The 27,162-nt window shown below is 38.4% G+C and overlaps 2 protein-coding genes and 3 long non-coding RNA genes across 5 annotated transcripts; 2 read left to right on the top strand and 3 right to left on the bottom strand.

Moving 5' to 3' along the window:
- Positions 1-2,609: 2,609 nt before the first annotated feature.
- Positions 2,610-4,278, bottom strand: LOC145219095 (uncharacterized). Its single transcript, XR_013857853.1, has 2 exons — positions 3,649-4,278; positions 2,610-3,425 (listed from the first exon to the last, which is right to left on the bottom strand). It is a non-coding gene; the product is annotated as an uncharacterized LOC145219095 (long non-coding RNA).
- Positions 4,279-13,402: 9,124 nt separating this feature from the next.
- On the bottom strand, positions 13,403-16,440 carry LOC145220407 (uncharacterized). Its single transcript, XR_013858140.1, has 2 exons — positions 14,516-16,440; positions 13,403-14,349 (listed from the first exon to the last, which is right to left on the bottom strand). It is a non-coding gene; the product is annotated as an uncharacterized LOC145220407 (long non-coding RNA).
- A 198-nt stretch (positions 16,441-16,638) lies between these two features.
- LOC145220353 (uncharacterized) lies at positions 16,639-20,447 on the top strand. The gene has a single exon (XM_080087592.1). The coding sequence runs from the start codon at positions 18,208-18,210 to the stop codon at positions 19,246-19,248; it is 1,041 nt and encodes a 346-aa protein (XP_079943718.1). The 5' UTR covers positions 16,639-18,207; the 3' UTR covers positions 19,249-20,447.
- A 1,799-nt stretch (positions 20,448-22,246) lies between these two features.
- Positions 22,247-22,747, bottom strand: LOC145220386 (uncharacterized). The gene is made up of 2 exons (XM_080087622.1): positions 22,585-22,747; positions 22,247-22,509 (listed from the first exon to the last, which is right to left on the bottom strand). Exons 1-2 carry the CDS (start codon positions 22,745-22,747, stop codon positions 22,247-22,249), a joined length of 426 nt encoding a protein of 141 aa, XP_079943748.1.
- Positions 22,748-25,260: 2,513 nt separating this feature from the next.
- Positions 25,261-26,714, top strand: LOC145220398 (uncharacterized). The gene is made up of 2 exons (XR_013858122.1): positions 25,261-25,360; positions 25,887-26,714. It is a non-coding gene; the product is annotated as an uncharacterized LOC145220398 (long non-coding RNA).
- Positions 26,715-27,162: the final 448 nt, after the last annotated feature.

Here is a 27,162-nt window from a genome sequence, read left to right as displayed (position 1 = left end):
AAAAGCAGAATAAAAGAAAAGGTCATTCGAAAAAAATTACAAAAAACTAAGGATTTCAAAAAGTCTTGAAAACAAAAACACATGGTAGATGAGTGTATTAATGTTGTTTCTTATCTCTGTGTAAGCCTTGCTTTACAATGTGTGTTAGTACATAATTTATTATAAAATATTTAAAATACTTACTGCAAAAACTAGTTATTCTTGTGGAGTTATGAACAAAATGCATCAAATACCCCCATAGTGCACAGTTGAAAAACAACAAGTTAAGATAACTTTTTTGACAGTTCACACAAGCAAACTATGTAGTTTCAAATGTGTCTAATATAACTTACTTTAATACAATACTAACCTTTTTTACCGAATGGTCCATTTTTTAAAACGTTTATCTCTCACAGATAAGTTACTTTATTCAAAAAGTAAACGGTACATACAACGCGTTATGCTTCACCAACATAGGCAAAATCTCTCAGAAAGATTGGTATGGCTTCTCGCGAAGGGAGAGACTTTCCCAGTCAAATAAAGGTTTCCATGCCTTGGTTGTATTGTATGGTAACATATTTATAGTATTTTAGTATAGCTATAGTGAATATAGCCATAGTATATTTCATTTTAAACTTTAATATATTGGCACTAACATGAATTTGAAACAGGTAAAGAAATGAAAAAAGGTGGAAGTCCCTTCGTGACAAGTTCACTAGGGAGAAAAAAAGGGGTGTGAAAAAACAGGCGCAGAAGCCCCAACCGCGTCGCAGTGGGCGTTGTACCCTGTGATGCAGTTTTGGGAAACGCAAATGGAGCCCAGAGGGTGAGAGTATATGTCTAGATCTCACTTAGCTTTCGATAACTTCTAATGCATCCCCAAAAAGTGTACACTGTTACAAACTATCTGTCACTCCAACTTGTTTTGTAAAAGATTGGTAATTCCACGATAAACTGTGGATTTAGTTCTAAACCTTCCTTGCTGCTGGTGATTTTATTTATTCAGTACGACTTCAAACTACAACGTAGTGTTTGAAGAGACCTCACACTGTGAGAGTGATGTTTCTGGTGTAGAATATTTATTTTTATTCCAGAAACGCAATCATCCTAGGAACCACAAACCCCACCATAGGTTTTTGTATGCATTTTGTTGAGAACTCACAATTAGAAATACGGTCAACACAGTTTGTACCTAAAATTTCTGAACCAGTCCTTTTCTGTAGTGTTTTTTTTTGTTTTATTTTTCAGAGGAGAAACAAGACCCAGAGAAGTTATGTTCTCTCGGAGTGGCTGGTGAAACAAAGCACTGGCCTGCTGTAGTTACGTGCGAATTTGAATTCACTTACCTTTTCTGTCCAAAAATGTTTGTTGGTCTCATTCGGTGGAAGCACCCAATTCTTCTACGATATTCGAGGGTTTAAAAAGTGTTCTTTTAGCAATATTTTTGGACAGTAAATGCCGTCGTGAGCGATCTTACGAAAGAGCAGCTAGTATGCGATTCTAAATCTTCGGTGTCCAAGCCCGGATTAAAGTCGTTCACATCCATTTGCGAATAATTATTTATCATTTTAATACGACGGTAAAAATGCTCTTAACACCATGTCCTGTATGTTATATTTCGTCTTTTGTGCCCTACTAGATTTTTTGTCACAGTAGGCTACAAGTAAGCTTGATTGGCTGGGCGTTCTAAAAAACATAAAGCGCAAGAAACGTGGCAAGGAATTATCATCTTTCACTGCTAAAATATTTTTAACCCATTTCATGTTATGGTGTCTTCTTATGGCTTTTTAGTCCACTTCGCCACTTAATCTTCCAAAACTGTTAGCGCTTGTCGCCGGCTTGACTTTACATCATTATCGCTTATGTTTTCAAACTGAAAGTACCTAAACTGCTGCCCGCGTTTTGTTCTGGTGCACTACGTTTTACATACACTTCCCTATTTACACCAATGCATCAGGTTTCGTATCCGATGCATTTCTGCTTATGCACGTTGAGAGTATGGTAGATAGCAGTTACAATGAAGCTTAGACAGTCCAGCCCCAACTATAGACAGACACCCACCCGCCAATAAAAAACAACAACAATGTGCTTGTTGAAAAGGTATCAGAAGAAGCAAATAATCTAATCCAGCACGGTAACGAGGGAAAACTTATGCAAAAACTACTCCGCTTACAAGTGGGTGGTTGTGAGGTAAGTTGATCTTAATTCCTGTGCGTGGGTGGTCTTGCTGCACTTAACATTCAAACAAGCAATATTTTCAAAGCAACAAATAGAAATATCAACCAATAAATGGCAGATGTACGTCTTTTTTACCTTGGGTAAGATGCCACACTTTAAGTTCATTCCAAACCAGGGTTTGCAGGGGAGCATGATCGTATTTAAATGAACATTTAACAGAGAAAGTTATAGCGAGAATAGATAATCATATTTAAAGCGGTCACGCCCTGCATTCGCTTATGATGCACGTCTCTCATTTACGAGGTTATGATCAGATTTAAACGATATTTTGCAAGCGTTTACTGAATGTTGTTTAGAGTTGGCGTGTAAAAACCGTTTACATATACCTCAAGCCGTTAGTGGTCTCAAACACGTTAAAGCCTGTACTAATGAAAATGATGAAACACCAAATGCACAGTGAGGACAACACTTTATTGATGGAAAAAGCACCTTATGAACCCAATTTCCACACTTCAACATTTTCAAGTTGAGTCCCATAGTTATATGAAGCAGAAATAAATGGGAAGAGAATAAATAATTACATTCACAGCAATTGGTTGATTGGTCAGTTAAAACCTGCATTTACAAGTACATAGTACATACTAAACAAGGATCTTTAAGTAAACAGACTAAAATAAAACAAAAAGGTGAAACAATATTGTACAGCTGAAAATGTAATGATTTGCTGAATTATCAAGAAAATTAAACCGGATATCATGTGAAAGATGAGGTTGAACCACCCAATTGTTACAACATGCTATCATGCAGACTACTGGTCAAAACTAGAGGTTCTCAATTTATGTCTGATGAATCACTTCACTGTCCGATTCTACATCAGAGTGCAAAACATTCTCAGAATTTACATGAGACCATAATCACCATGGAGGTAAAATAATATCAACGCCTACAAATGTTTGAATACAAATTCTTAATTTGGGCATAAGAACTAATAAATAAACTTGCAGGCAGGTAGAACAGTGGAAAAGAAATAACACATATTCCGATTTGATTCATGTAAAACTAAAGTATGTGGTGCATATCTCGACACACAATTTTCTCCTGTGAGGCAAGTAACAGGTCGTATACATCAATGATTTTGCTGACACTTTAAGAGAGAGCTGTTTTTGTCGACAAAATTCTTCCGCAATGAAAGAGTTTCTTCAATTTTTTTGATATGGAATGTTTCTGTTGATTTTTTCAAGCTTTAAGCATTTTTCCCGGATGGTGAACTGCAATAAAAAAATAAAGATTAAGTGTATGCTCATTTGACTTGACAATTATGGGTTAAACAAAAGAGGCTTGAGTTTAGTCACCAATAAGCAGTCTAAGTGTTATAAAACAGAGTTAATATTCAATATTGGGGTTTTTAACTGTGCTAAAATTCAAAATAACATCAGCCAGAAATACAGAAAGAGTTGAGTTTAGAAAGGCAGTAACAAGGCAGCCACTTACTGTAAATCATTTCAATTCAAATCCAATCTACAAGCCCTCATATGACAGTGTGCTGGTCCTCACTTTGCTTCATACAAAGGTAATAACTTGAAATTCTTCTCACTGAAAGGTCTCTTTGCATTGCTTCATTGCCAGAACCTTGATGCCAATCAGGTACTTCAATCTTGATTCTTGGCTCATTTTAGTGTTTAACATATTCATTTCACAGCTTAGAATGCATTTGTTTTTGTCTTGCTGTTTTACAATTAACTGCCATTTTGATATAAAACCCAATTTACCTGCGATTATTATCACAGAAAAAATAATATTTGCCAATAAAAAACAAATTTAATGCTCCACTGCCATTACCGATAAAACCGTCCGCAATCGGGCTGTGTTATAACACAGGTTCTAAAGATTCTAATCCCGCCCGATAAGAAACGCATTATTCTGCGTAACACAGCCGATTTTAATCGGGGACTTCCAGACGGATCGGGTGCAACTCGACATGATAGCGAGGCAGTTGCCGGCTTTTTGTCAGTATTTTTTGTCAAACTAAACTTTACTACAAAGTCAAAGAGCCCGCGCTGGATTTGACTTTTTGGAAGAAAGTAATAAAATTCCCAGAAATTTTAATAGCAAATATATGATTGACATTTCAATTTCTATTTTCCGCATCACATATTCAATCCGAACGAAAGTCTCACATCATGCCATGCAAGATGTAAATTTGCCACATAAATGCGTATTGTTTTTTCTGCAAAGATAATTTTCGCAAAACAAGAACACAAGTCATCTTATTATTAGACATGTATTTTTTTTCTGGTGAAAATATGCGGATTTCTGTTTGCACACAACAATACATACTTTCTCAGAATGGAGAACTTTTGGCCGTTGGCTGTAACATGTTTTTTGTTTAATATTGTTTTTTATTTCCTTTTACTTCTCCCCTGCCAAAAATTTACTTGGTTTTGATTATTGTGAACAGTTGAGCTAGTTGAGCTTGAGCACAAAACATTTCAGAGACTCCTCAACTGATGAATTTTTATAGGCAAAGGAAATGATGATGAGATCGCAACATCAAAATGTCCAGGTGTTTAAACCAACAATCAAAAGGCTTTTACATGCTCAGCAATTGACAAGCGATTAAGTCAGGCAATGTAGTCACATTCGCAAACTACACGAAACTCACTTGAAAACATGTACATTTATGCTTGTAGCAGAGAGCAATATGTATGTTGCAAAACTGGAAATTTCAACACATGCTTTATGCACAATTTCAACACATGCTTTATGCATACATTTGGAAGTCCAAACATCGTATGTATTTGTGAAAACGGCTCCAATTTGGCTGATTGTCGCTAATATCACAATGCCTCCGCCTATGTTTCTGGATCTATTCGTTTCGTTCTGGGGGGTATTTTTGATATGGGACTATGCGGCTAAGGGCAATCCCAAAGTTTGTACCTAGACTTCATTGCAATAAAACATGACATCACTGTATTTTGCCGACGAAAATGCCTGATATTATTTTCGAAATATCCTAAGTGGGTTGAGGTTTCTCCACGATAGAAACATCGCCCATCGGTCGGTTTGGAACATTCAATCTGCTGTCATTGAGATAAATCATTTTTTCTGAACAACTTTTTCTGTTTTGAGGGGATGTAAAGTGAAAAAAACATTCTGGTAACAATTTGCATCAAACTATAAATTTCCCAAATGCACCTACACAGATTTTACTCGACACTTCTTGCCATGCAAGCACATGTTGCTGTGTATAACAAATATGATGATGTTGATTGGTCCAGCTTATCAGAAAGGTATCACAACTGTGTTCACATGGTGTTGGATCCAAATGTTGTGAACTCTTTGAGGGGATCGATACTCCCGGTCAAAATTTATCACCTATAATTAAATAATTTTTGCAAGCAAACAGGATGAAGGACTCAAATTCACAACATATGACTCGATGCAATGCTAAACAAGCCTCGTAGGTTTTTTTGTAAATTAATTAAGAACAAAAGTATAGTTACTTTTTTTTGCAGAGGTGAAATGCGAAAACCTTGCAAGAATTTGATTTGCAACTTTAACCCAAACTCAAAAGGTTGGTAATTCCATGAAAATTTTAATTTGGTTTGTCAGTTTTTAGTCTCAAGAAAACAAAATCGCTCCTGTTTAAAACTTGCAAGTACTCATCAGCAATATGGAATGTTGAAAAAGAGCTAATTCCGGTTTTACGTTTTTCAGAAACATACTTAATGTTGTACAGTTTCTAGAGGTTTTGTGGCTGTTTCTGAAGTGTTGCATTATTTTTCATTGGCTATTTTCATTACTTGTATGTACGCCTATTTGGAAGGAGATGGGTCTTTTACAATTTTTGCAAGATGAATTAAGTCTTCCCATAAAGGTTGTGGCTCGATTTGTTCACATACTTTTTTTTTTATTCTCAAATTTTGTTACAAACAATGTTTTTTTGTATACAAGTTTCATGTTTTTTTACAAAAAATAACATGAGACAGTGAACCTGCCCCACAGTCATCTATATATTGTGACATTTGTCCATTTTGTTTCTCTTCAAATTTATTTTGTTGTCTACAACACAGTATACATGTTCTTTTTTTTTTTCATTTGTTTCTTTGGAAAACGTTTGAGAGTTTCCAGCAAAACTATCTTTGCCAGAGTTTCCAGCAAAACTATCTTTGCCCTAGCAGTCATAAAATCTTTTGTTTGGTTTTAATTGGGAGATAGTTCCTCAAAGTTATCGGTTTGTCGATGTATGTGGAATAATTGCTGTTCACTGCTATCGGATTGTTGTTTACTGATATCGATTTTGCTTGACTTTTATCTGCCCTTTTTATATATACTAACAAATGTGGTTTACTGCTCCCAGACTTTACTTTTTTTTATTCTCCATCTACATCAAATGATTATGGTTTAGTATTATTTGTTTTGATATCAACATCAGCTTTAGAGTCAGATTGAATTTTCACTACAGGTAAAATATTGACTTGAATTTCTTTCAGGAACACAAAATTATTGGGTTTAAATAGCTGCTCAACACAACTTGTCCTGGTCCTCATTATTGTACCCAAAGATCTCTCCAAGTTTTTGAACAACTCCCTACTTTGCGAGTGTATGTTGAACTCCAAATATCTAGTGGCCCAGTAGTTGCATAAAAGAATCAAAGGCCACATGTAATGCTGAACTTGCGGCATATAAATGTATGAAATCAGCATATGCACCAACTCTTGTAGCTTTCAATGTGAAGGCGTCACTATTTTTTGAATTTAGTTAGTCGTATAGAAGCAGTTTTCTTTTGTCATGGCTTCGATAGGTGGTGCATATTGGTCGAAAACTTGTGGACAAAGTTCTGGTAGAAGCTGCTGTATCAGGCCACGGATTTTCGTTTAAAACACATCGGACTTCGGACTGTTAATTCAAAACATTTACTTGCATTTATCGTGACGTATATTTCCCCGGTCAAACCTCGCCTTTTTTCTACACGAAAGCTTGACCAGCTATTAAACCTGTTTAAACTTGTTTTTCTAACCACCGCACTGGTCATATACTTGCTTAATGCTATCGTTGTATATCGCTTTTTACGTGTTAACGAGATCCACGTTTTAAACGGCTTCCAGCCATTTTACATTTGACGTTTCTGTAAAGCAATTTAAAGAATAATTACGGTTTAGAACTTAGTTAACCTTCTCGGGCGTATGTTTTTACAACTACGCTGGCATAACAACAGGTGACCTGGGCGCTATAAAAGTTTGCATCTTGTAGGTTTCAAACCAGTGCATTAAGTTACTATAACAGATAACAGAGCGCACATGTTGGCGTTGTAACATTGGTGTTGCGTTTTCAACCGCAAATGGCGCTGTTGTTTCATGCTTTGTCGAAAATATAGATATGGGAATTTAGTTTGGCGTCGCACATTTTTAAAGTGACTTAAAATTTATTGCTTTTAACAATCTGTTTATTTCTTTTTATAATTAAATCCAGTTTTATCAAACGAACATTTATTGCAGTAAATATTGAGATTCAACGAAACTGGATACAGCTAAATCCACCCATTTTTGGCATTCGTCACACTGAAAGCAATTCATTCATTACATCATGGCTGCCAATCAGTTTTAGTACAATTCTACAACCAAAATGTTCATGTAATTAGCATTTTTTTCTTTCATCGTTTTAAATTAGGTTCAAGACTGTTTTTGACATGATAAAAGAGGGACTGTATTTTTGAAGCAGTTGTTAAGGTACATATTAGTGATATGTGTATCATGTGATCTGAAGTTGTATTAGCTATATAGGTGAATGTTTTTTTTTAACAAAGTTGTTTTGGATTCAACAATTAATAAGCAAATGTAAATAATACAGAAAAAACAGTGGAAAACATTTTGTGCTATTTTGGCGCCCAAGTGTTTCAAAAACTGCCAAGCAACAAAAAAGGACAACAAAATACAGCGTGGTTGAAACGTTGATTTCACACAAAAATCTGACATTAAGCAGTTGAGATTTCTTGGTCAGGAATTTGTTTTGCATGAATTGCGTATGGGTGGGTGGCTTGAGCGTAGGTGCTTTTAAACTGTACCGATGTAGGAGAGTAATTTGCATAGCCTTGTCGGCAATTATTGTAAAGAATAATGTATGGGGACAGTTATTTATGGAGGGGTTGTGCGCTTTACAGCTTAAATTTTACGATGTTTGGTGGTTGTGCTTAATGCGCACTTGAAAAAGCCGCATACAAGGGAAAATAGGAAAGAGAGCTGTCCAAAGTCCAGATAAAACACAGGGTGTCTTACCCATTGTTACAAGATAAAGCGTTTGGAGCCATTTTATATCCAAAATAATACTGTGGGTACAAGGAAAAAACAAAAAAAGTTATTTGATTTTATAGAGAGTTTCAACGTGCATTTGTTTCCCTAAATTAAATAACAATTTGGCTTCTAATATTTCGGTTTTTTAGATTGCGTCGTATACCATTCTGACATTTTGGTTAGATTCCGTAGTTTGCGAATTTTAGAGGAACCCGAGACAGCCAACAAGAATGCATCGAATGCAATTAAGGATATTGCAGAATATGTTTTAGATCATGGCACCACGGAGCTTTCAAATCATCACATGGTTGTGATGTCTGTCGATACTGGTGAAGTTTTAGATGCTGTTGTTCATGTAAATGAGCAAGACATGTGAAATATGTAAAAAGTCGGGCAAGTGTTTTTGTAACGATGAAGGTCCAAGTAAAAGCATGGAGACAGATGCGTTATACTTTCATACTACACGATGGGGACAACAAAACTTGCACGCATTGAATGAAGTGCAAGTGTATGGTTGAGAAACTGGAGTGTGTCAATCACATTACCTAAAGAATGGGTTTACGAATTTAGTGAAAAAGTCTCGATGTGTCAAAGGGGGAAGTGAATAATTGAATGCGGCTAAAATTTACCAACTCAACAGCTGCTACTCAAACCACGTTATAAATTCACAACAAAATCAAAAAATCCAGATGATATTGATAATGTATTTAGCTCAATATACTTTCCCCGCACCAGAGTGTTGCAAACAAAGATGCGCAAGAGCAGCACAAATACTACCCAAACGTGGATTGGTGTTTTTACAAGAAGCAAATAAATTACCCTGCTGCAAGCAATCAAAAAGTTGGCAAGGAAAGAAAGAAGCTACCAGAGTCATTTTTAGCACACATGCTGGCAAGGCTGTCTGATGAGTCTGATGATTAAAAAGATGTGTGAGTGGCCTCACCCAAAATCAGAAAGAATCTTTAAGTGCCAACATATGGATGAGGTGCCCAAAAGAAAGATTTTTTTGGAGCTACAGCAGTAAAACGTAGCTATGTCTTCAATAACATGGAATGGTGCCGGTAAATCCCCTGTCCACCACGTTGATCTGTGTGCGTTCAATCTGGTGCTAAAACGGTTTTTCGTTTGCCTCACGTAATGTTCTTTGCATGTGGTGCAGGTGGCCACGTATATACCATAATTTTTGCATGCCTGCTGTTACATTAGGGGAATAGAGAGGTTGGAAGGGAAAAGCGGAAGGAACCATTGATTTTAACCCCTATCTACAACCACACAATGCGCATCTGCTGCATGGTCGTGAATATCCGACCGCCTGTTGACTCGACATATTCAGTACGCGCTTTTTTGATAGTATTGCGCCCAGTGTTTTGGGGCTTTGAAATGCAAGTCATTGAACAGACTGAAAACTTTGACAAGTCTGAAGTCGTCCACCGTTTTATTAGACATATACGTTTCACCTTAGTAACAGGTCTATGTTCCAGCAATAATATTCGGTCGCAGTGTCGGATTAACCATTAGGCAAAGTAGGCACGTACCTACAGGCCAGTCAAAAATCCAGGCCGTTTTGGCGATTTGGCAACACTGATAATTCTAATTTTTTAGTTGGCAACCCTGATTTTCGAGCCTCTTATAAAATGTGCGTACAGGCCAGCAGACCCTTAATCCAGCACTGTCCGGTCGCGTAGTTTGCAAGCGAGTCATTTTCCAGGCATATCTTGTAAAGTTGTACGTGCAACCGTCCAGGATTTAGGAATGGTTATGTGACGAGTTGATTCCTCTTGTGCAATGTTCATTACACATATTTACTAAGATCAAGCATAATTATGGACACCATATGAAGTGGTCAAGTGCCAACAGCACTCGAAAATGAAAAAAAATACTTTCAACCAATGCCAAGATCACAGTGGAAATATATTAAACACAGGTACTCAAGAACTACAAATTACCCTGTTTTAGTGAGGTTGGTAGTTTAAATTCCAGGCATCTTTACAAGGAATAATGTAACAGCCTTGATTACCAGTTTGTTTTTTTCATTTCTGTTCGCAATTAGGACCGAAGTTGCAAATCGCTAAACAAAGATTTTACAGACTTCGTTAACCTAACCTATTCTCAAAAATAAAGGTGTTTTGTGACGCTGCAAAAGCAAAATCGTTTTTATGTCTATTTGACTGTAATAATGACCTATTATTAGACTATTTTTAGTCATCTGGTAGTCTATTTTTCTCCCTTTGGGGATGTGGAAGCTGATTTAATCGTTCGCCTTTAAACGTTTCTTCAAGAATACAAAGAATTAAGAGACACTCTGTGGGGCGATGCAAAAATCAGACTCACCAAACAATTTACAATGAACATCATAGTTTACACTGTAAACGCCTTTCACAAGTCGTCATCGAGTCAGGCGTGGCTGCAAGAGAAAGTGTCTAAGAAGCTATTTGTGTTTAATTACCACCTTAAGTTAGGACAGCTTCGGATAAAATTAGCTAAATTTGGCAAGCGATCAACTAACATAGATTTTTATTTCAGCAGATAACGGTTTGTGGCCTTATCAGTTTACAATGCAGTCGTCACAGAAATGTTTATTGATGAATATTAGACACAACTATTGTATCTAACAACAAAATTCAAAAAAAAAAAGTGTAAATCCATGTGTCGTCCCATCCAAATCCTTCAAGTTACCATCCTTCGGTCTACAAAACACAGTTACGTAGTTAACTCAAGTAAGTGCAAGAAAATGTCAGCATCACCATTTCAATTGCCCACCTGTTGACTGATTTAAATAATGATGACAAATCATACACATTTATCTAAAAGAAAACAGACAGCAGTTTTTTTGTATATTTGAACGATTTCCCAAACGCAAGCAAACTAATTTGAAGGCATTTTACACGGACTCTAATAAAACCTCTATTTGCACAGTTTGGAATTACTTACATTTTCTGAAGCACAAACAGCAAAATTAGCAAAGTTAGTATTATTTTTCTTTCTTCCTGTTCGCTTATTCTGTAAATGAAAATTCAGAACTCAATACTTGCCTTCGAACCCACCACGAAGAACAATCCAAATGTTTTGAGTCTTTCTCTCATTGCCGTTGCTCGTTTAGCTCTGGCAGTAAATGAACAGGAAACGTCGAGGAACTTCTTCAAAATACTTCGACAAAATATTTTGCGAAACTTAATGTGCTGTGATTTCAATCAACTACAGCTGTTAATGAATTGAAGTTCATAATGCTTAGTAATCGAAAAACACAGCTACACAATTACAATCAGCAAGACGGAAATCGCTGCGCTACGTTAATGAAACGCGTATTAAGTGTTATGTCACGAAAATAAAGCGATGTTTCTGTTATGGTAAAGTTTATTAGAGTTCTTCAATAAGTTCCTAATTGTGCCAAATAATAATTCGCATCTGAAAGCATCTAACAGAGTGGTTCCCAAGCGGGGGGAATTCCCTACTAGAGGAGAGTTTGTATCACAATATTATTCTCTTACTGGTTTTCTGTGCTATGTAGTCATTGGATGACATCAAATAGTTAAGCACTTTTACAATACAACACTAAAATATTAAGCATGAAAACAGTGGTTTTAGGCTTTGCAACAAGGTGCACTGATATGCCTACGAAAGTAGCTGAGCTAATCCCTTTATAACAGCGGTTCCTAAACTGGGGTCCGTACAGCAGTTTCAGAGGGTCCGCGAAGGGAAATAGTGTTTTAAGCAGTTTCAGAGGATTTTTAAACATTAGGCTTTAGCAAATGTTTTAAACGTTATCCCATGTTTCAACAATATCTGTCATCATTATTGGTCTTTTGTTATGCTTTATTAAGGCCCGTTCACACCGGACGTAGCGTAGCGTAGCGAAGCGAAGTTGAGCGAAGGGGGTGTTCACACCGGACGTAGCGTAGCGTAGCGAAGCGAAGTTGGGCGAACGGTTAACTTTTTGTTAAAGGTTGTACAAATACCACAACTGTTTGACGGAAGATATAAATGTTATTAATTATTTATCTGACACAAATGCCTTTATGTATGAATTGTATCAAAGTAATTTAAATTAATTGCTATTGTGACGTCATATTAACACATGTTTTGACCGGAAAATAACTATACATTTAAAATTTAAGTGCTAGAAGGTATAGATATTGCTGGAAATAAAGATGAACAACCGCTCCGCATTAAAAAGGGCTCGAGTAGTCCGATTACTCGCCATTCATCGCCTTTCTAGTCAGAGCAGAACATGTAGAAGCACCTGGGTGAAGCCAACCAGACAGCGACGACCTATTCTAAGTAAGTAAATATTGCTGTTGCCTAAAACGATTTTAAAAAATAGCATGAGGTTCAATTCTTTCAGGTGAATATTATCGCCTGGTTCAGGAACTGCGACTTGAGCAGGTTGCAGAATTTCAGTCTTATTTCAGGATGTCGCCAGCAACTTTCGACCAGTTGCTTTCGTTAGTTGGACCTCTAGTGTCCAGACAAACGACTAATTATCGGAGTCCTATTTCACCCGGTGAACGAGTTGCAGTAACTTTAAGGTTAGTTATAAGTTGTGTTTTCTTGCACTTCGTTTCAACAGTAATATTTATGTTTTTCCAGGTATTTAATCGGTGGAATGACGTACGAAAGTTTGTCACATTCTTATCGTATGTCAAAGGCATCTCTTTCTACAATAATACCTGAAACTTGCCAGGCCATTTGGCAAGTTTTGCAGCCAAACCACATGGCAAAACCAAATGCGGATGATTTTAAACGAATTGCCTCTGATTTTCGCAGGTTATGGCACTTTCCTAACTGCCTTGGTAGCATGGATGGTAAACACATCCAAGTACAGGCCCCTTCCAACTCGGGTTCCCTGTACTATAACTACAAGGGCTCCTTTAGCATTGTTTTGTTTGCAGTTGTAGATGCAAACTATCGTTTTACGATGGTTGACATCGGGGATACGGCAAACAAAGCGATGGCAGCATCTACAGCAATTCTGTATTTGGAAGGCAGTTATCAAGCCACCAATTGCCGATTCCTCCACCACAACCCTTGCCTGGATCATCGGAGGCCCTGCCATGCGTTTTTGTTGGATACGAAGCATTTCCGTTACAGGAAAATTTGCTTCGTCCTTACCCAGGGAGGCAATTATCGCACCGTCAACGGGTTTTTAATTACCGGCTTTCTAGAGCCAGGCGCATCGTAGAAAACGTATTTGGTATAATGGTTTCCCGCTTTCGAGTGTTTCGCGGGCCGATTTGTTTGGCACCAGAAAGAGTGGATAATGTGGTGAAGGCGTGTGTTGTTCTTCACAACTTCCTTCGCCATGAAAGTATGTATGTTGGACCGAGTGATCTCGACCACGAAGATAGGAGTGGCGAATTACATCCTGGCAGTTGGCGGGAGGAGCAAGAAAATAGTCTAGGGTGCATTCAAAGGGTTGGGCGACGTCATAGCACGCAAGCATTTGAAGTAAGGGAAAAGTTTGCCGAATACTTTTGCAGCGAAACCGGATCTGTGTCTTGGCAGAATGCCATTATTTCAAGGTGTTAGTTAGTTTGCATGTAAACGGCTCTTTTTAGAGCCATGTTTGTCCTGTAACTGTTTGTCTGTTTGTGGGAAAGTTGATGGCAACCTTCACGTGGTCTTTCCTGTTACAGTGTGAAAACACGAACCAATGCCATCTTAGATTAACTTTATGTTTATTTGAAACAACAATAAAATAAAATCTGAAAAATATAATATATTGTGAAACAAAGCACTGTCCTACTGTAGTCAAGATTTTACTTTTCAGACTCCAATTTTTTTTCGATGTCCAACATCAGCGTTCTAATTTTTAATTTAAACTCGCACTTCACTACAGTAGGCCAGTGCTTCGTTTCACCAGCCACTCCCAGAAAAAACAATTCCTCCGGGTCTTGTGTCTCTTCTGAAAAACAAAACAAAAACACTACATAAAAGGACTTTTTTCAGAAATTTTAGGTACAAATTGTATTAGCATGTACACATTAAACTTATATTTTTATTATATTTTGAGTTCTAAACAAAATACACACAACAAGGAAACTGCAGGTAAAATCATTGACTACTATTACCTGTTGTTTTTTCAAGGGCATGTAACAATGCCAGATCCATGTCCGGTTTCCTTTTTTTTGACCTTGGTTGATTCTGGTGTTGAATGGTAGGGTGTGTTGGTTCTGGTGTTGAATGTGTTTCTGGTGTAGAAACGGTTTCTGGGAAACAAACCGATTCCACACCAGAAACATCACTCTCACACAGCGAGTTCTCCTCCAACACAATCGTGTAGTTTGATGATGTTCTAAACAAATAAAAGCACCAGCAAGGAGGGTTAAGAAATATATCCACAATTATTCATGGAATTATAAATCTTATAATATAATTTGTAACAGTGTGCACTGTCTTTGGGTGCATTAGAAGTTCAGTTATGGCTAAGTGAGATCTAGACATATACTCTCACCCCCTGGGCTCCATTTGTTTTTCTAAAAACTGCATCACAGGGTACAATGACCACTGAGATGCAGTTGAGGCTTCTGAGCCGGACTTTTTCAAAGATTTTTTTTTCTCTCTGACAAACTTGTCCCGTAGGGACTTCCATCTTTTTTTCATTTCATCACCTGGTTGAAATTCATGTTAGTGCCAATATATTAAAGTTTAAAATAAGGCATACCATAGCTATATTTACTATAGCTATACTGAAATGCTATGGATATGTTACCATACAATACAACCCAAAATGGGAATCCAAACAACAAGGCATGGAAAATCCCCACAGGCCATACAGGAATCAAGGATATGCACTGCACAAAATTAAAACAAGTTTTCCTGAATGACTAAAATTTGGGAATCCAAACAACCAAGACATGGAAAATCCCCACAGGCCATACAGGAATCAAGAATATGCACTGCTTAAAATTAAAACAAGTTTTCCTGAATGACAGAAAAATATAGTATGTTATGCACACATACAATAATAACCTCATAAATATTTTATTACCTGGCCCACACATAAGTAGGGAAAATTTTGTTGTGGAAATTGACACTTATATAATTATTAATTAGTTTATATTGCACATAACATATAGTCTAACATGCACATGTTTTTAGTTTTTAATATTCTAAGCAACTGTCTGTCTGTTTTTACATCACACTAAACTGTACCTTCCATGTTTAATGTTTGCCCGATTTCTTTCCAGGCATTTTCTTTGGCATATCTGTCTCTATAACCATGAAATGATAGGTCATATAGGGACCTATATTTCCTGATTTCTTCGACAAGAATTTCGTCAATTAGTTCAAAATTCATACTTTTTTATTTGTACCTAGCTGCTAAACAAAAAACCTTAAATGAACAATCTCTAAACAACATAATAAAAAGTAACTTCCAGTTCCAACTAACCAAATTTTCGACTAACGTGACCCCTTGACCTTGTCAATCAAAATCTCAGTCACATAGAAACATTTATCCAACATTAATATCGTCCATTTAAAAATATTACTAGTTAATAATTCTGTAAAGCCAACTGCTTCTTATTTGTAACTAAAAAACTGTCACTTTAACCTCACACAGCCTACTGAACAGTTTTCGGCAAAGTTTCTGGCAAAAATTTACGACTGTACAGGGACCTTCGCCCAACTTCGCCCAACTTTTTCGCTACGCTCACGAAACCTCGGCGAGTTCGCCCGAATTCGCGCGAATTCGGGCGAAGGCTGCGTCCGGTGTGAACAGTCCCATTGAAATCCATTGTAGCGAAAGGTTCGCTCAACTTCGCCCAACTTCGCTACGCACACGGCCTTAATTCGCTAACATCGCATGTTTGCGGTTTTCTCTTATGATATCATAAAGCATATTATGTTGTACTACCTGCAATCAGTGAATCGTTCGCATTGTTTCATTAGAAAGAATCGTGACTGCGCTAGTGTACCACGAGATGTAGATGTAGTAGCAGACTGAGTTGGTTGCATTTAGTAGATAGAAGAGTTACTGTCAAGTGGCCTTAATCTTTGTCGTCGGAACCATTCATACTTCTTGTAAAAAGCAGAGCTTGGCTCCATCGCAAAAATTAGCTCCTGCATATTTTCAGCTATTGAATTTATTAGTCCTATTTATCATTTTTTATTAATGTTTTTCAGTAAATTATATTATTGGCATTGTAAGATTATTATTATAAATGCCTCCTAATAAAAAATTCAAATGCGATGAATTCATTTATCCAATTTGGGTTTATCGTGATAAACTCTGGTGGAGAAGAAAAACCACAGTGCGTTTTGTGCCATAATGTTTTGGCAAGCTCTTCGCTAAAGCCATGCACTTGGAAAACGAACCATTCTAGTCTGCAACATAAAGGTGTAGATTTCTTCCAACGTCAAGGTCAAAGTTTAAAAAATTTCAGGTTGGATGAAATTTATTGAAACGGGCATAAAGGGTCTGACAGCGGGAGTTAGAACTTATAATCTGATAACGTTGAAGGGAAAAATGCAATTGTTTGCTACCCATGGGAGAGCCATTCCACGATACCTATGAAGAAAAAAAGCAGGCATCCGAGCCTAATCGACATAAATTACTCATGTATTTTATTCTGATTACCGCTAACATATTTTTTGAATTGGTGTTGATCAAATTAAGATGTCAAGTCAAGTCAAGTTTATTTGCATAGTCACTTTATCATCTTCAAAGTTCCATTGTTGAACGGATACGTAAATAGCAAGGACACCGAAAAAAACGTGGGTTATCGAGTCAAGTGTCCTGCTATTTGAATTGTGGTTGAATTCCGTTTTGGGTATGTCCTGCCGTAGGATCGCAACCGACCGCAGGAGTTTGGCGGGGTACGTCCGGTTGCATAAGACGGTAGTTGAACCCGCAGATTATGCAGGCCAAATGAAACCCGCCTAAACGGAAACACCAGCTCGCTTCCTCGAAACGTTTCCTGTGATCCCGTAGGCAGATCCGAGTGTCCCGAGGACAGTTCGTTGCGACGATGAGAATGTTGCCGTCGAGCATCTCCTCCTATGCTTTTGTAAGATCGATGGCGAGATCTCAGATGTTGTTCGCTGGGAAAGGTGCTGCACTGTCTTTGACCCGGATGGCTGATCGGAAAAAACGAATCCTACGGCAGTATTTCGTTGTTTTGTATGTGACCAATGTCACAAATGTGTTGACCGGATAGTTTGCGACCCAGTTCTCAAGCGACGTTATTCCGAAACCACTGGAGGTTTACTGTGCGGGTCGAGCCTTTTTGTTGCGTGGCCGCTTCACACCACCAATTCTTTTGTTTATGTGTTCAATGTGCCAATTTGTCAGGTCGCGCTGTTACGGGGTGCAAGTCACCATTGTTTTATTTGTAGGAAATGGTCACGGAAAGTTAGCGCCTTTTACCCATCATTGTTGCATCGGCATTATAAGAACCCCTCTCTCGATTTAAATAAGGCAGAAGACAGAATTGAGAGATAACTGCAAAATAGTGCTGGATTGTTTGTTGTTTTGATTACGTGTGGTTGGACGTTGAATAAATGTAAAAGAAGGGTTTGCTGCCGATCAGAGTACACGAGCGTTAGTTGTTAAAGAACTTCCGATAGTCAGTCCCAATCTTTCGCGTAACCGTGCAAACGGAACGTGACATCTTGGGGCTCGTCCGGGATCTGATTTAAAAACGCGAAGTTAAACACTAACCCCTGTAAGATCGGCAATGACGTCTGCAAGCCAATATCTGGGGATATTGGAAAGCAATTTGGGCTCTCGCTGGCGAGCAGGTGAAACAGGACCGTGAGCATGAACGTGAAGAGCGAAGAATTAATCGGGAGGCTGAGCAGAAAAGACGTGAAGATGGCCATGAAGAAGCTTGAACTGGAAGATAGACGAAGCCGCGAAGAGACCACAAGCACTTCGACAACGTGCAGTAACGCTGCTGCTGGCAAGTGTCCAGAGCTTCCAAAATTGGTGGACGATGTGGATGACATGGACGGATATTTGCTGCGGTTTGAGAGATACGCGGAAAACAGCGGCTGGGAAAGAAATCAATGGGCGCCATGGCTCAGTGCACTGCTGACGGGAAAAGCGATGGGAGTGTATTCTCGACTATCAGCCGAAGAAGCCAGGGATTACGAGGCTTTGAAACGTGCGTTGTGGAAACGGTATGGTTTACGCGAGGATGGATACAGCAACAAATTTAACAATGAAACCCAGCAGCAAGGCGAAACGGTTTCGCAGTATTTAGTTAGATTCAACAGCTATTTGGATAGTTGGGTAGAAATGGCCGGCGTCGAAAAGTCCTACAAAGGGCTTAAGGAACTTTTTCTTCGTGAAAAATTCCATAAAGATAGTTACCGGGAACTATCTTTGTACATGAGGCAGCACTCAACAAATGATCTGAAAGAATTTGCGGAGACAGCCGACAGATTTCTTGGTCCACTGAAGAAAACAATTGGCGGATTTAGTTACGATTCGAGGCGCACTCGAGCTGCTGCTGTGTACTATACAGACTGTGCAAGACCTAAGCAACTGGGCGAAGATTATCACAGGCATCAGTCTGGCCCGAGTGACCACAGGTGCTTCAACTGCAATGGACGTGGACATCTTGCGCGGGACTTTCACTTAAGGACAGGGTCTGATGCAGAGCCTCGCCACCTCGGACAGAACATAGAAAAGGCTTTGTGTGTGCAAAGATGTAGCCAGAAGTTAAAGCTCACTTTAGGTCAACTAGGTCAAAGAACCGTGGAAACGATTCGAGACACGGGGTGCACATCGGTCATGGTTCGAAGATCTTTGGTAACCGACGATCAGCTGACTGGACAACCAAGTTATCCAGTTTAATGATATAATAGCATAGAATAATAAAAAAATAAAAAGTAAAATCACACTAAGTACAAACTGAAATACACACACACAAAAACACAAAAGAAAAAAGAAAGTAAAAACTAGGGGGTAGTTATGACATAGGGGAACAAGCTGCATTATATGTTGTTAAGGGGTCGCGTGTCCATACCTACTTTTGTTATTCATAATTGGTGGTAATTGGTCCAAAAGTAGTTTTTTTTGCGACATTTAATCAAATTTATTTCAACGTCGATAAACAAATAATTTCAACGTGAAAAGAAAGACATCAAAATGTAATCCAATTTGCGACAAAGTTACGAACACACTTAATTAAGACGTCAAAGATACGTGACAACTGCAACGTTACTTAAACGTTTGAAACTTATGGTTTTAACTTTTTTTAAGTTTTGTGTTGGGTTTGGTTCGAATTTCAATGTTGAAATGTGGTAGATTTTTAAACCAACAAAAGACGTAAACGTCGGCTTCATTTCAACCTCGACAAAGGCACATAATTTCAACGTGAAAAATGAGACGTCGAAATTTAATCCATTTTGCTAAAAAGTTGCAGAGACACCAAATCACGACGTCGAACATACGTGAAAAACTCAACGTTACTTTAACGTGCCTAATATGCCACTAATTCGACGTCGAATACCGGTTGTTTTCGGACTTCTGAAATTGTGACTAATTTTCGATCTTGCTTTGACGTCCTAGTTTTGCATAATGGTCGATTTTTGTCAGAAAGACGTCGATATGAAATTTATGCAACACTCGGTGCCCGCTGGGAGAATGTTTACCTGAACAGGCAGATATGATATTCTTAAGTCAAGGCTCCTGCAAAATAGTGATATTTTAATTGAAACCCCATTGAAAGACAATAATTGTTGCATTTTTACTGCTTCTTACCCTTCTTCAGCCATTCCAAGGTAAGGCTTCGGTATAAAAATCTTTTCTTCTCTCGCCAAAGGCTTCCACGAGAGCATAAAATATTACGTCCGTTAATGACAAAATGAAATTTCATGTGAAATAGTCCATTAAATTCGGGAATAAAGTTGTTAATCTACGACCGTGGCCCCTCGGAACACAGCTCGGTTAGCATCACATTATTTGACTACGTTAACAATAAAATTTCTAACATTAAGACAGATTAGTATAGCTCTTAAACAATGTCTGCAATTTAACTGCGTATGTTTTATGCCAACTACAGAGGAATATCGTTGCTCAGTTTGCCAGGAAAGGTGTATGCCAAATGCCTTGAACGTAAATGCCGAGAAATAGTGGAAAAAAAAGCTGGGTGAGGGCCGTCGCATCACTACGGACCAAATCTTCACATTGAAGCAAGTTTTCGAGAAATCACGGGAATATGCCAAAGGCGTCTTCGCAGGTTTCGTCGACCTTGAGAAGGCATTTGATCGGATTCCTCGAGAAAACCTTTGGGGAGCCTGGGATCAATGGCCAGCTGTTGCTGGCGATTAAGTCATTTTACCATCAGCCTTAGGTTTGTGTTCGCGTGAACGGCAAACAATCTAAACCAGTGGTTCCCAACCTTTTTACACTGTGGGACCGGTAAAAATGTAAAAAAAATTCCACGGACCTGCAACTAAAGATCGTAGTGAATGCAAGAGATATTTGTAAGCTTTTTGTTCATTAAAGTTGTCGTTGCGCAACATAATGCAAGATTTAGTCATAGCCTATGTATTTAAGGCGTAAAATTACAACCAAACGGCAATCAAGTCAACTTATACAACAAAACGCCAATCCATTTAAATACAAAATTAATGCTATCCCTATCTCAAAGCGAAGAATAACTTCGTTTCACAAAAAATTGTTGAATGCTAGACACAGTTTATGACAAAACAATCATAAACGTCACAAAAGTTTTATAAAACAATTTGCCGGTATCAACGATAGAGAACTACCCCAGTTTTAGAGCCAGGCGTAAAATAACTTTTGCAGGTGCCAACAACTTTGCAATAGGCCTACTTTCTATTCATTCTATTTTAAAATGGAGCTTGGCATAAAGTTAGATAACTCGCGGACCGGCAAGATATTTGGACCGGCGGTTGGGAACCACTGATCTAAACCATTCCATGTGGGGGTTGGTCTTCGGTAAGGATGTGTATTCGGTAAGCTTTGCTGCTGCATGTAACACCGCAGGGATGAAAATCGGTACAAGGAAAACTGAGGTACTTCATCTTTCCAGAAAACCTGATCAGTGTAAAGTAGAAGTAGATGGAGTTTCACGTTTACAGGTGATGGAAGACAAGACACCGAAATTGATGTCAGGCGAAGATGGCGGTATTTAAAACCATCTTCATTCCCATACTCACTTGTGGTCATGAGTCATGGATATTGACCGAGAAGGTGCGATCACAACTACAAGCATCTGAAATGAGGTTTTTGCGTAGGGTGGAAGGGGTTACTTTACTTGACAAAGTACGTAGCTCCGAAATCCACAAATCTCTGAACGTCGATCCTCTACTTCTCAGAATCGAAAGATCCCAGCTGAAATGGTTTGGCCATGTGAGCAGAATGCCTCCGGAAAGGCTTCCCAGACAATTTTTGTTGGCAAAATCAAATGGAAAGCGACCCACTGGACGACCTCGAACTCGATGGCTCGACCATATTAAAAGTCTAACTTGGAATCGCCATACAGGTGTTGGGTAATCACTCACCCCACCGACTCACAGTATGTCGTGATGCCCGCAAAAAAATGTTATAGTATACCAAACCGGGCGCCCGGTTCGCCAACCGGCAATGTACTTGAATATATTCGTCAAAACCCTGGTAAATGTGACAGTTTGTGGGGTACTGGGCTCTGACAAAGGGCAAGCATCAAACCAAGTACAAGATGCGAGCAAGGTTGAAAAAGTGAAAAGGAAATCGATAGTTAGCGATGATGTCAAGGTGTTGAAAAACTATCCGCTAATTTAATACTCTAAATTTAAGCTAAACATTATCTCCGAAAATGAGCCTATTTTAGTATATGCAGTGTTCACACAGAAACAACAAAAAGTTTTACACATATATAACTTACTTTCATCTGTGTGATAATATCCATAAGGTATTTTTCATTATCTGCAGGTTCTGGCATCCAGAGTTCTTTGAGGCATGTCTCCTTTTCTTTTATAAGGTCCAAAAGTGTTTCCAGTTTGAAATCCATCCTGTTTAGTTTATCCAGTACCACCTGCAAGGTAGTGGCCACTTGGTGTAGGGTCTGTACGCTTTTGTGGTGAAAGAGGTCTCTTAAAAGTTGCCCTGTGTAATAAAAACAATAACTTGTTACCACAGAAGTGGAAACAGTAATGAAAAGTAAATTGTACACAAATAAACCTCTGTGCTGTGTCAGTCCGTATAAGTGGGGGGAGATCATCTTCTTATTCAATTTGGGTGCTTTTGCTCTGTCTAAACCTTGGATGTCTTCTTCCTCACCTGAACATTCTTCCGTTGAAGAATCCACTACTTGTTGTTTTGAATAGTTTTTTTTTTCACACATCGCTCATATGTATACACCATTGACATCACTTGTTAGATTGTGACAAAACCAATACAGCTAAGAACAGCGGTGGCTCGTGCTAGGTAGGGTGCTGCAGCACCCATAACTTTCATTATAAATCCTGGTAAATTGATTCTGGGAATCATTCCCTGTTCACCACTCCACGTACTCTGGTAAGGTTAAACAGATCATCATCCAACTTACAGCCTTCCTTGTTGCAAACGTGGTCACGCAGTTCAAGGACGCTTTTATGGAATAAAAAATGGCATAGCAACTCGCGACAACCACTCAGTTGCTGTCGCGAACATAGCGATGCACCACATCATTTCTGGAATCGCCCCAGTGCTGTCTCAAACGCAAATCTTCAAGAGATTTATTGATGACATTGTTTTTATTTCCATTGGTGAATTTCTGCCAGGCGAATTATCAATGCTCTCAAAAATCGATTTGCGCGATTTGGGTTAAAACTAACAATACGCACTTTACACACCAATGAAGTTGACAAGAGTTTGGAATTTTTAGATGTGCTTCACAGAACAACACCAGCACAACCCTATCGGTTTGTTACGTGCAGCTACACAAAGCCAAACAGTTATAATCGACTGTTTTTACATGGGTCATCGCACCATCCGCCTGCTACTTTTCGTTCAATTGTACGAGCTGAAGCGATTCGGTTGAGGTTGCATTTGGATTATAACAACAGCCTGAAAAGGGTGAAGTTAAAGGCGAACTGCTCCGGATGACCGCTGCAGTTGTAGAAGAGGCAAAAACCTGGAAGGAATAGCGCCACCAAAATACAAGGCATTCCAAAGAGAGGACCAAGAAACTCGTTTGGGCCGCGGGATTCCCAGTGCTACTGCGCTTCACAGATAAAGAAAAGGCACTAAAACCAAACTGTATGGTGACTTATAAAAGACCACCGTCCCCACAAGAATTAGTTTTACGCTCAAGGAAACTTGCTTTAGGGCGACTGCATCATTGCGCTCCATCAGGATGCTATTCCTGCGGACATTGTGCCCTATGTGGCAACCATGGTAGCCACAAAACCGACATGGTTAAACAAAGCGCATTTCTGGAAACCTCAAATCGCAGTTTTAAGATCTCCCAAAATCTCTCATGTAGGAGTTATGGCATTTATGTCGCCACTTGCCACCTATGCCAAGAACAATATGTAGGCCAAACTAAAAATCGGTTTGCCACTCGGTGGTCGGGTCAACGTGCCATTTGGGCGAAGGTCGACACTTCGCAGCGTAATGATGACGCAGCGCTTTTGCATCAAGACCGACACCCCAGCGAGTTTGAAAAGAAACCACCAATTGAAAGTTGTTACTGTGTTGGCTTAATAAAACTGTGTTGGTTACTGTTACTGTGTTGGCTAATGTTGGCTTAATAAAGCCGAAGACAGTTGGCTTAATAAAATCAATGCAAAAATTAACATTAAAAAAATGGTTTTACCGAGGTGTAAGTGACGTGTGTTATTTTCTTCGCCTCTTAAGTTTTTCCTTTTTTTTACCTTTCTTGCGTTTCTTATCTATCAGGTGAGAAAAGATCATGTTTGTTAAGGAATTGTTGGCTTTTTCTAATTTTAATCCCTTCTATTGCTCTCGGTAGACACTGAAGATGCTTATTTTAGCGAAATATATTTTTTTTTTTTAAACTGACAACTGATTTTAACCTGGAAATACAGATTTCCCAAAACGTGTGAACTTTCATTAAGGGCTCTGCACACCAGACGCGGTTGACGGTTGCGGCTAGCGATGTCAGCGCCGGCGGTAGTTGGCGGATTTTCCGCGTAACGTTTGGTGCGACGTTGACCCTTCACACCGGCAATGCGGTTGGCGTCAACGACTTTTATTGCTAAGAAAACTGGGTCAACGTGCTCGACATATTGAGTGTTTCTTCGTCTTAAGAAAGTTGATACGAAATTCTGTTTAGTTTATTTTGTGACAAAATATAATGTTGATCGTCATCCCACTGTGTAAAGATCGTCATCCCACTGTGTAACTATTTGTGGTCCATGTCAAGGAAAATGCTTTTAAAACTGCGACCGCGATGTGGTGCGACAGAGCACACGCTGGGAAAAAAACAGGTACCACAAGCATCACAATATAGATTATGACATCATAAACACTTAAGACTGATCTCCTCGCTGTGCAGCCCAATCAGTCCACCGAGCTAAATATAATCTAGGCGTTTTTGGCGCTATTAGATGGTAAATACATGATATAAACCAGTGCTCTTCATATATCTACATTCACTGCGACGTGACCATCTGTCAAAACTCAAGTGGACAATGCCCTGGACAGGTAAGTTGAGTTCATCATATTTAGCTAAAAAACAAAATTGATGAGTTTACCAAAGTATTAACATCTTTATGTAGTAAAAACAAATATTTTCTTTTTAAGCAAATGCTTTAGTGCTCAAAATTATAACTTGGTCTAAATTCCACAAGTTAACAACAAAAATCACTCGAAAACATAAAAATATCAACTGTTTTACAGACATGTGGAGGTATGATGGGACGACGATCCGTGGACAATAATAAACGCAACCAACGACTTTCTGCAGGACCAGTGCACATCTTACAAACTACCAAGCATTTGCTTGTCCAAGGTAACAACGCAATAAATTAAATTCTTTTAGCTCGTCTTAATTGTATGTAAGGAAGCTTTTTATGACACCCTAGTACAGCGATTGTAGCTCCACTTAATACGCCGTAAAAGTCCCTGAGTGAATTTTCTGTTATTGTAACTTCATCTCCACAATCAGTTCGTTTTTTTAAAAAGTAATGAGTATTATCCCTAAATCCAGTCCCTAGTTTTAATTAACAATGTGGTATTTAGATCCAAGCGCGTTCTTACCCAAAACAATAAATCTTTGTCTATTTGGATGGATATGTATTAATGGCCTCAAACCCACTAGAAGTTCATTTTTTTTCTTGTCCATTTTCATCTCTGTTTAGCTTACCCCTTACCTGATGAGATCTATTTAACATATTTGATTCGGTATAACCCCCCTTGCTGGTCTTACGTACTGTGATGTATGATTAGTCCTAATTTTCGCCACTACTGGTGTTTATCGTGGATAAGCTTTCTCTCATATATCTTTATATCCGCGTTAAACATTTAAATTTTGGCAGACACTTCAGGAGACAGAGATGAAGTAAATGAAACAACTGACAACATCTTCCCACTTGTGATGTTTGTTCTTCTGGCTGCTGAAATTATCGGTGCCGGGTACTTCGTGTGGGTAAAATTGGCCCAAGATCCAAAGGGGAAACAAATTTTTCTGTAAATCAATTGCCATATATTTTAAAAACAGTATTGTGTACTTTTGTCAAAAACGCTTAACACGTATAAATGTTGGTTTTAACAGGAGAAAATAACTTTGTAGCCTTTGTTTGCAAATTAAAAGGTAATGTGTTTTTTTTTTCAAGAAAAGGTAGTTTAAAACGTTTTCGACAATAAATGCTTTATTTTATTGTTTTGTGTTCAGAAAATTACTTTGTCGGATTACTTTTCAGAAAATTACCATGCAATTTTTTTGCAATATAGTCAAGTTTAGTTCACATCGTGACTGTTGATTATGTTGGAGTATTTGGGCAACTAGAAAAGATTTAAATGGATTTTATTTCAACTATCTTTCTATTTTAACAACTATCATGGTTTGAAATTTGAATTCTCTTTCTCACAGTGGTAAGCAGTCAGGAAATTAAGCCCGAAGTTGAAAGGAAAATTCCGAAACTTGGTTCAATATTTGGTTTAACAAAGCCTGACCAAAATACCAGGTTTGCCAAAATACCGCTAAGACATAATATTTCGTGCACGCTTTCGCTCCGGCTAGCGATCGCAGTATTTAAAGCAATTTTTCGCTGACTGCAGGTAAAAAATAGAAACAGGCATAATGCCTAAATTAATGTACTACTGTTGATATTGAATTACCTAAAATAAAGAAGCCAAACCATAAATGAGTGCAAAATCTTGTGTACTAAAACACGTGCTACAAATGACCAAGTATTGCTCATCCAGCAGTTTTATTGTAAACAATCGACGTTTCGACGTCCTATACAAGACGCCTTCATCAGGATAATGACATAACTTGCAGGACAAATTTCTTTTAAAGCGACAAAATGCAAACCACACACATGTAAAACAGCGATAACAAGATCGCACGGCTGCAAACTCGCACCACCGTAGCGATAAAACAAGCTCAGTGGTGTAAAAGCGACCGATAATTTATCGGCATTAGAACATCTGTTTTAACGTTCATTGTGTTGGCGCGTGAACGTGCTACAAATTTTTGAATCTTACGTGCAGATCGATGCAACCGGTTGCGTATAACAGCCAAGATACATGTTGCTTATTTTCGCAAAAAGCCCTGAAACAAAATCAAAATATCATTTCCCTTGGAGGCGA

This window comes from Phallusia mammillata, chromosome 3, assembly GCF_965637545.1.
Source record: "Phallusia mammillata chromosome 3, kaPhaMamm4.hap1.1, whole genome shotgun sequence".
Classification (NCBI taxonomy): Eukaryota; Metazoa; Chordata; class Ascidiacea; order Phlebobranchia; family Ascidiidae; genus Phallusia; species Phallusia mammillata.
Note: the sequence above shows the minus strand (reverse complement) of the source record. Positions and strands in the feature narration are given on the sequence as shown.

What these genes read in the sequence shown, in the direction of transcription:
- LOC145220386 (XM_080087622.1), bottom strand. Translation starts at nt 22,747, where the DNA reads ATGTGTGAAAAAAAAAACTATTCAAAACAACAAGTAGTGGATTCTTCA. An exon ending in CGGACTGACACAGCACAGAG is followed by an intron (nt 22,510 to 22,584) that starts GTTTATTTGTGT and finishes TTTATTACACAG; the next exon opens with GGCAACTTTTAAGAGACCTC.
- LOC145220353 (XM_080087592.1), top strand. Translation starts at nt 18,208, where the DNA reads ATGAACGTGAAGAGCGAAGAATTAATCGGGAGGCTGAGCAGAAAAGAC.